Source organism: Sinocyclocheilus anshuiensis, unplaced genomic scaffold (assembly GCF_001515605.1).
Source record: "Sinocyclocheilus anshuiensis isolate Anshui unplaced genomic scaffold, SAMN03320099.WGS_v1.1 scaffold1879, whole genome shotgun sequence".
Lineage (NCBI taxonomy): Eukaryota > Metazoa > Chordata > Actinopteri > Cypriniformes > Cyprinidae > Sinocyclocheilus > Sinocyclocheilus anshuiensis.
The window spans coordinates 433,178-442,869 of NW_015549707.1; the positions used below are offsets into that span (position 1 = coordinate 433,178).

General features: G+C 39.7%; 1 protein-coding gene across 1 annotated transcript in view; it reads right to left on the reverse strand.

The window, feature by feature from the left end:
* Positions 1-9,227, reverse strand: part of LOC107660670 (A disintegrin and metalloproteinase with thrombospondin motifs 18-like) — a 57,670-nt gene extending 48,443 nt beyond the window's left edge. Inside the window, exons 1-4 of the mRNA XM_016450058.1 lie at positions 9,178-9,227; positions 8,718-8,835; positions 8,549-8,621; positions 7,365-7,684 (exon numbers count right to left, since the gene is read on the reverse strand). Of these exons, the coding sequence (XP_016305544.1) occupies positions 7,365-7,684; positions 8,549-8,621; positions 8,718-8,835; positions 9,178-9,227 (561 nt within the window). The remainder of the gene's footprint in view (positions 1-7,364; positions 7,685-8,548; positions 8,622-8,717; positions 8,836-9,177) is intronic.
* Positions 9,228-9,692: the final 465 nt, after the last annotated feature.

Here is a 9,692-nt window from a genome sequence, read left to right on the forward strand (position 1 = left end):
CTCGTTCCCCTAGCGTTTTCCGACGCAGCTCGAGTTCCTGAAGAGGAACGTCTCAGGTTATGTATGTAACCATAGTTCCTCGAAGGAACGAGACGCTGCGTCTCAGAGCCATACTTTCGGCATCTCTGCCAGCACTTGCTTCATTCCTGGAAGCTGACGCTGGTCTCACCGCACGTGCTTTTATAGCCTCCTGGTCATTACGTCACCCGCCCGTGACGTCTCGCCCATCTATTGGTCTGATTACACATGAGGTTCAGAGCCGGTCACGCTGAAGGGCGTTCCCATAGCGTTTTCCGACACAGCATCTCGTTCCTTCGAGGAACTATGGTTACATACGTAACCTGAGACGATCTATACAAACTAAATATACTTTTAAATATACTTTTAACCCTGGGTTATGAAACACTTGGATTTTTACAGTGCTAAAATGATTAGGTCTGAAATGATAGCGTGCTGGAATGTTACATGTTATGCATGCAATAGACAACCAATCATAAACTAAACAGTGCTTTTCTCATGAAATACTCCTTTGCAATCAAAGAAAATTTTATATGGTGAGTAAAAGGCCAATATCATGTCAATTTCATGTATACAAAATTCAGATCTATATCACTTTTTTCTGGTGCCATGTTTTGGTGGATTCAATTCAAAACAGGAAGTCCACTATTTATAGCACAGTCACACCATAATACCCAGATATAAAACATATGGGAAAGGGGAGTAAAATTGGAAGGGGGAGAGAGGAAAAGTGATCTTGCCTCAAAAAAGAGGGCAAAAATAGATTTACTGCAACTCTTTGCTAAAGATTTGGGACACTCTGTGGTGTTAGCACATGTTAAGCTAATGCAACACTCATGGTTGTAGAAACAGGTTGTAAGAAACAGACTTACAGACTTTACAATGATAAATTCTTCAAAACACAACTTTCAAAACTGTTTTCTGGAGCTTTTTTGAAAAGATGTTCTGTCAGATGAGCAATTGGCATGTTTAAACTACAGTACAACCAATTGATCGCACCCTCACAGCCTCGTTTCCATTCCTCTCAAAAATTTGCCTAAATATGGCACGACCCCAACTAAAGTCTTTTAAACCAGTGGAAGCAAGATCACAATGAAAGCTGGTCCATTGGGTACGCCAGTAAACCTAAACAAACAAGAGACGTGACTAAAAAGAAGAAGCTGCTGGCCAAGCCTCAGATATCGTACAGCTAAGTTGTCAATGACAAAAGGGTGTTCTTTCATAGCACTATTACTCTAAGAAAGATGCATTAGCTTGACTAACATAATTAAACCTCAGTGGAGAAATGAGAATTTTAAAATGCCCGTCCCAAATGGTCCAAGGCACGAGATATGGGATTCCTTATAATATTTATGGCTTCTCAGAGCTGGTGCGACAGCCACTTCACCACTGCCCATTAGTTTTAGGTCTTCAAGTGAGTGAGAACAAGAGCTATTACCGGACCAGCCTGCCATTCCTCTTCCTCACTCTCTCCCACAGCCTCTCTCTCTCTCTGGCATCCCTAAGCAGCCTCTACATCACTGTCACCACACAGACCACCAGGGAATAGCCCCTGGCAACTCCTATAGTGCTAACATGGCATAACACCCCGTGAATTATGAAAGGGGGAGTGGGGAACATTTGTAACTACAAAGGAGCCCAGCATATATTCACTCTGGTTTCAGTTTGTCTGTCTGCCCTCTCAAAACTCAGACAAGTATAAATGTCCACCACGTCACCTGAGCATTGTCTCCCATGGTGCAGTGCATCTGAGTCTCAGCTAGCAGACTCAGCTAGAGTGGTTAATCCAAGGGAGTCTACACTCTAAAAAATGCTGGGTTGTTTCAACCCAATGTTGGGTCAAATATGGACTAACCCAACTGTTGGGTTAAAAAGTTAATTTAAAAATGTAACCAAAATTTAACCCAACAGTTGGGTTAGTCCATATTTGACCCAACATTGGGTTGAAACAACCCAACATTTTTTAGAGTGTAATAGTGGCAGGAAGAATCACAGACTGGACCCAAACATGCCCCTCTAGCTGTAGGGTATCACTAAATTGTGATATGGTACATCATTACACATATTTTGCGATTCAATAAATCACATTTTCATAATAGTATTGCTATGGCAAACAAATTATTGTAAACTGACGAAGCAAGAGAGACTGAAGCTGTGTGCAATACCAGTTTGAGAGTTTCCAAACATTTGATGTAAAGGATACATAATATGATGATAACGTTTGAGAAGGACTCCATTCCTAAAATATGAAGGCAGCTACATAATTTAAGCCCAAATTAAGATGCAGTCACATTTACCTTTGTTCAGAACATTTTTACAGGCAAAATTCAGTCATTTCAATAGAAATCCTTGTGATAATGAATTTCGCAAGAGGGCAAATTTTACAGTGGGTTTGGGTGCGCTTGGACCAACAGGAGGCTGGTTGGTTTGAAAGTAACTTTTGTGTGAGCTGTGCTTTGTACATCGCTACACTAAATGTACCTTTTTTTGCCCACAAAATTTCGCTAATATGACCACACTTTTATATGTGAGAAAAACTGTAAATGTGATAGTATAAATACAACATTTAAATAATTAATGATTCCCATTTATGTTCTCATTGTTCTACAGCCATAAGAAATTAAAACATTATCTGGAAAATATTATCTTTACATTTGCTGAAAATATACAGTATGCATTGAAAGAAAGTATGAACTCATACACTTATTATAATCCTAATTAATCTCGATTTATTCATTACTTTTTCCTCAGAAATGCATCCCTAAATAACTCCTAACAGCTGCAAGTATATATCCACAAAATGTTTGAGAATCAGTCTTTATATTAAATTATAATGCAACTACCTAATGCATCTATACTTAATTTATGATGCCAGGAAGAAGAACAGAATCTCTAATTACCAATCATGACAACAAACATGTCTGACGGAAACCCCAAAGCATTTTCTCACAATTTCCTGCGTCAGACAAGCACTACAGATCTGCTCTCGGAGTCTGTAAATGGTAATTCAGCCTCTCTCTTCCATTGATGTTTGAATGGCCCGGTGCTGTACTCTCACTGCAGTGTATCCACACAAGCTTTGAGCGCACTGACAGCTTTCCTCCTTTCCAGTCAGAGTGAATTAGCATCACAACTGCCCCTAAATGCAATCCCACACGTTAGCGCATCAGCTTGAACCAGCAGGTCTGGTACTAAATAAACACAGCTGAAGTGCTTCAGCAGCAATTCACACACATACACACCTCACAAATTCACAGACAGTCTCTCACCCACAAGGCTGGTCTATGGGCCGGGCTGTCCATAAAAGATAAAAGAACACTTTGGCATCCAAAAAGACTTCATGAAGCACCCCCACCCCCCAAAGACCCAAGAGAGAGAGAGAGTCTGTGGGAAACCTGTTTAGCAAATGTGACTAACAACTTGTAACATTTGTGCATAATTGATCAATTATCTGTTCAGTCATTTGTTTTTACCTGTTAGCACAGTTTACACAAAATATATTATTTACATTAATTCACATATTGAATGTCACATAATCTCCTCTATCAGTACAATTATGAAGGCTTAACATTAATTCAATTAATTCAATATGAGTATCAGATCCTTTTTTAAAAGGTGGGCTTGAATAAGTTACTCATATAAGAACTTATTTCCTATGTCCTGTCATGTAAACTTTAACCAGGCAAAATAAATGACAGTCTGACTGTGAACAGAAGAGACAATGAGGGGCTTGGGAAAGGTCATGTCTGAGTTCAGCATGATTGGACATGTTTGGAAAGAACTGAAATTCAGTGAAGGGCAAATCTAGTGAATCCCCTGCCCTACAAAGCCCTGCTTGCAAACCATTCAAAAGACCAGGAGGATAATTAAAGGGGTCATATGATGCTTTTTTAAAGATCATTATTTTATGACCCCTTTAACTATACTCAGTTGTCTGCCTGGTGAACTCTGAAAAACTCTCATTCACATTTCTGTCCTAATCATGAAATGCTGGGTTTATCTGTATATGAGAGCTAGAGAGAACATGTAGCAGAAAATACACTACCCTTCAAAAGTTTGGGGTCGGTATAATTTTTAAACATTTTTGAAAGAAGTCACCAAGGCTGCATTTCTTTGATCAAATTATATCAAAGTATAATATTTTGAATTACTATTCCAATTTAAAATAAAAGTCTTGAAATGTTTATATATTTTAAAATGTAACTTTCATATTGTTGGCAAAGTTGAAAAATGTAATGTTGGCCAAGCTGAATTTTCAGCAGCTATTACTCCAGTCTTCAGTGTCACATCATCCTTCAGAAATCATTCTAATATGCTGATTTGCTGCTCAAGAAGCATTTCTTATTATTATTAAACAGTTGTGCTGCTTAATATTTCTGTGGAAGCCATGACACATTTTTCAGGATTTTCGATGTATAAAAAGTTCCAAATAGCAGCATTTAATTGCTTTGGTAGTGTACACTGAATAGTAACAAAGACAAACAATCAACAAAGCTGAGGATTTCCTTCATTTAGAACACAAAACAGCCAGTAAAGGTTTTACTAAAATATCAGGAAATAGCATCTCTATCCAGTTGGACATCATGATAAAGGCAGTGGGAAGTTTTCCAGCCATGCATGTTGACTGAGATAATTAATTGATTCACAATGTAAGCATTTCAAAAGCTAAGGCTATTTAGTCAACCAATTGCTATCCTACCCAGCAGAGTTTGCTAACATGCTAATTGTTAGCAAACAATGGCATCAGTTAACATAAACTAATAAGGAACGTCAAGTCTACGGTCTCATTACCTGCTCCAAAAAGGTAAGCTGACAGGGCAGTGAATGTGTTAAAGTTACCGAATGAGTGGCCATGTGTCGAACGAATCATAACAACTAAATATAGCAACACCACCAGAATAGATCATACATCAATAATCCATGTTGAACAGTATAATGGAAGATGTCTAATCCCTTTCATTGTGGTACTAGTGCCAATTCTGGATGGCATAGTAGCTCAGCCAGTCAAAACATGTCTAGAAAGCAGGATCAGCCATTTCAAAGGGGGATGGGCTTGAACCTGTCACCAGCCATATGGAACCGTGACCCAGAGAAGGCCTGAGGATGTGGATTTGTCTATGCCTAGGCTGGAAGAGCAACTCTGAACTTGCACAACCATGTGACCCCGCAAATTGATCCGGTGGAAGTTCTGACCTCTGAACAAGAAGTAGCAGAGCAGTACTTCAGAAGCTCCACCTGCTAATCAGCTTTGACAAACTGAAGCAGCATTGGGACTGGCATTCATATGCCATCCTGGATACTGCCCTTCTAGAAGATTTTGAACCAACCTTGAAACAGCACACATGACTAAACTAATCCACAAATCAACCAGCATTTCATTACTACGATGACGTGTTTTGTTTAAGGGTTGGATGGAAGATGTTTGATCATGCCACATAATCTCGGGCCAGACAATCCATTCGAGGCAAGTGATAACAGCAATTGAAAGGCGCTCAGTAATTAAAAACTTTAAATGAAGCAGGATTTAGCGAGTAAATCCCTCTGTGCCTGATTTAAAGGCCGGGAGCGCCTGTTCTTCATTTAACAACTGAATCCCTGTCCATCTGCTATATTATGCACTGTTTAACAGAGAGCAAGAGAACTAGTACAAGCAAATCAGACTTTCATCAACTCACTAACCTAATGGACAGCATTACCTCTGAATGTACCGACTGTGGGGGTTCTCATCCACACTGATTTTACTTTTGGACTGGCATTCTCGGAACACAAAACCTCTCTCTCTCTAAGCAACTGCCTCCTCGGCCTTTCACGGCACAAGGGGTTGCTGCGGATCAGCAGAGGGATGAATGGGTTCTCATTTGTACTTAATCCAAAGCTCCTCATCAAGCGGAGATGACATGGAAGGGTTAAAGTCCTCGGTGACTCGTTCTTTTTCATTCCAACAAAGAAAGGGAGAGTGAAAGAGGCAGAGGGACAGAGTGAGAGACCCCTTTTTTCTAGGACATTTCCTTTTGCTTCTGTACATTTACGCACAAAATCTAAAGGGACACACAAGTCTCGTTTGGCATCCTGTATATCTGAAATTGGGGCACCTTTAAGACCACCGAGAGAATCACCTAGAGCTTGGGCCATCGTTCAGAAAAAAAGAGCTTCAAAAGAAGGGGGAGTAGATCAAAGAGTCCCTGCAGTCTATTCAGATGCAATTGCTCTCAAATCACATTGTGTTGTCACACAGTTTTAAAAGAATGGGTCACTGCTGTTTTATTGTGGAGATGCTACCACTAATGAAAAGGACAATGCAAAGATTAGCGCTGCCAGCCAAGCTCCTGAAACCTCACTCTGTCTTTAATTGTGGAGAACAAGGGAGACAGGAAAGCAGAGCAAACACTAAACAAAAGAGCAGGGAGCAGAGGCAGAGAACGTCAGCAGAACTCTGGGTATGATTTTACAGTAGCCCACCATCCAAGATGAGATATGATCCTCTATGTAGGAAAACATAAAGACCAGTGCTCCACTACATCTGCACTTCAGTGCTCCAGTTGACCTGTTTTAATAAGCTCTTCTTGCACACAGCACACTATATACTATACTATATTCTCTGAGGCACACTTATACTTCCTAAGCTCCTACAGGCACAATGTATACTTTACTAACTGTAACTCGAACATGTCTGCATACTAACAACATTGGTAGCCACTTGAAATTTTCCATGCACTTAACGAGTAAACAAACAATGGACAGCACATATAACTTTTGTTCCAAAATCGAATAAGCTGACTCTACAGGCCAGGGGACAAAAAACAAGAGAAAACATTGATTTAATGATAGAATTTTCCTGCTTCTCTCTCTCTTATTTTTATTTTTTATTTTTGGACAGGTAAGGGAAATAATCATTGCGTAAACCGCTATCTAAAACTCACTATTATTCATGTAATTTACATAAAACTCGGAGATAATCATACTGATCAATGTCAATATATAGCAGTGCAAAGTCTAAGTGACATAACTTAATTACGCTACCTCTTAAAATATGCTTTGGTCAAATTCAAAAACAACATCACAAGTCAATCCCAGAATGCTCTGCAACAAGATCAGTGAAAAGAATCCAAGATGATAGTTGATTGCTGAAATAATTACAAACTTCCAAAACATTTCTTGAATGAAATGCTTTCATATGATGCATGATTCATAAGTTGCTGCCTGTATAGATCATTTAAAATCAGTCGCTTATGAGGTTTAATTTCAGTATGAATGTCTTCTTTAAAAGCAGTTGGCTATGTAAGACATTGATGTAGCTCATTTTGGAGTCAGTGAATCTTTGACTGAGTGTAAAAGGAGCCACTTACCAGACCTGTGCAGGTGGATATAGCCACAGAGGATTCAGAATGGTTTTGGATGGAACCCTGATAGAGACAGTTATGAATAGAAGGGTCAAGGGTGGCTGTATTGATGCCCTCTGCACCCAGTGTCTGTACGGTAAACCCCTCTACCAGCACATGGGATGGCTGCAGGTCTAAGTGTAATTCCTTGCCAAATGCAGAGACATGATAATGCACTGGACCACCAACTTCTGACAGGGATCTCTTGCTCCTTCCATGTCTTGACACATCGTGGGAAATGAAGCCTCCAAGTGAGTCCACTTCCACTGGTGTGGCAAAATCGTAATCTGTGAGGGGAACAAACACATTTTAAATCACCTGACTCAATACCAATCCATCACTAGTTATATTGATGACTCATCCTGCACTATAAAGGTTTTTGACCAATCAAACATTCTCAAATGAAGAAAGGAAAACTGCACTGTCAAACCATTTCATGGGGTCTTCTCAATACTTGTTGGCTTATTTACTTCCCCTATATCTGGTCTAACTAATCCATAAAAAAATTTATAAAAATAAAAAAGTAAAGAATTTACCTCCTGACTCTAAATCGGTATATCACTGTTTAAACTTTATTTAATATTGCAATATCAACATACACAATGTCTGTATGCAAACTTTCTGTACTGTCTCATGTTTCTGAATGAGATTTCAAACATTTCAGTGCCCAGTGTAGCCTGCGCAAGCTGTGGAAATCAGGAATAAATTAACTTGTATTCCTTGTAGCCACTATCTATAAACCTAATGTCAAGCATTTCACCAATAGCTCAACATGAACATACATTTAGTCAAGCGTTCCCAAACGTTTGACTGGTATTGTAAATATTAAATAAAAAGACAATAAACTCTCTGTGACTAGCTCAATACGCGGTAGATAAGAGATGAGGGAATCCTTCTAATGCGCCCACACGCGTGCTAGCGCACGACCACCGGCACAGGAAACTCATATTTGGGAGTATATCTATGTTGTAAATCTCTTAATTCACCGGATCTGTGTGGCATGCTTCAGCGTATTTATATCTTTATGTGTACAGGTATATCCAGGTAGGGATCTTTGGTTCAAATAGGGCGCGAAAGCATGCATCGGCATCCATCACTGGCTTGTCATCAATCAGAATAGAAATACAGTTGAAGCGCGTAAAGACACAAACCTTGATAGAGGACACCGGGGTCGCCGGTAAATGAGACCGATGTTACAGAGTGGAAGCAACAGAACTGCAGAGCCTGCAAAAGTGCAAATAACTCACCACAATTAACTTGATACGAACAATGAGTATAAAACATGTATAATAAATAATTCATTCTCAGCGTGTCACCTGCCTTTATAAAGTTCCCAAACGACACACTCGCCAATAATCTCACTGATGTGCTGCTTACCAGAGGGACTTGTAAACTCCAGAGCAAAAGGAAAAGGCAATCCATGTTGTCATGTATGCACCTTTACTGTTACCTCTTCAAAAACGGGGAAAGGAACAATCCGCAAATCCATGCAATGCAATAATGAGACATTGCTAATTGTTTAAACTGCCCTGTTTCTGTCGTTCCTCAAGTAAAATCCACCGGGTTCATTAGGGTAACGCGCACCGCTTCTGTTTGCAAAGCGCAGGTACATACAGAACTGCTGAGCAGTGACAGTCGGCGTGTATGTGTGTGTGTGTGTGTGTGTGTGTAAACTATACTGAGATAGTGGCACCGGCTGATTGGCAAAAGGTGGGGGTCTAAATTTCCACCAATCAGCGACGACCATCTGCGGGCGATTCAGTGTATTAGCGCTCCTCACTGTCCGACGGTCCATATACAGATCACAGAGTTCATTGAAATGGGATACATGTTCGTAGCACTCCCTCTAAATGAACGGACCGAGCAAGTAAACACACGCTGTCGAAAGAGTTTATGTGTTCAATATGAATCTGAAGAGTTCTGAATGGGCTGCCGGATGATTTATGATACTGTACGCTGTACTGTTTAATGAACGTCAGGTCTTGTTCTTAAAACTCTACTGTCATGAATATCTGTTCTGCAAGCGCTCAGCTGATATTTAAAGCTTAGTCTACAGTGAATACAGCAGTTTGTTTAACTGATTATTTTTGGGTTCTTGGTCTAAAATGCACCAGCTCATCTACTGCATCTATTCAGCCTTTTCAAGATCTCCAGACAACTTGATTTTGGTTGTAGCCTTTAAAGTCTTATTACCAGGCAACTTTTAAGAAGAAATATTTTAGAGATTTGTTTGTTATGCCAAATTATGGCATCATTTGATTTCAACAGAACAGATATAAATCAGAAATAAATTTA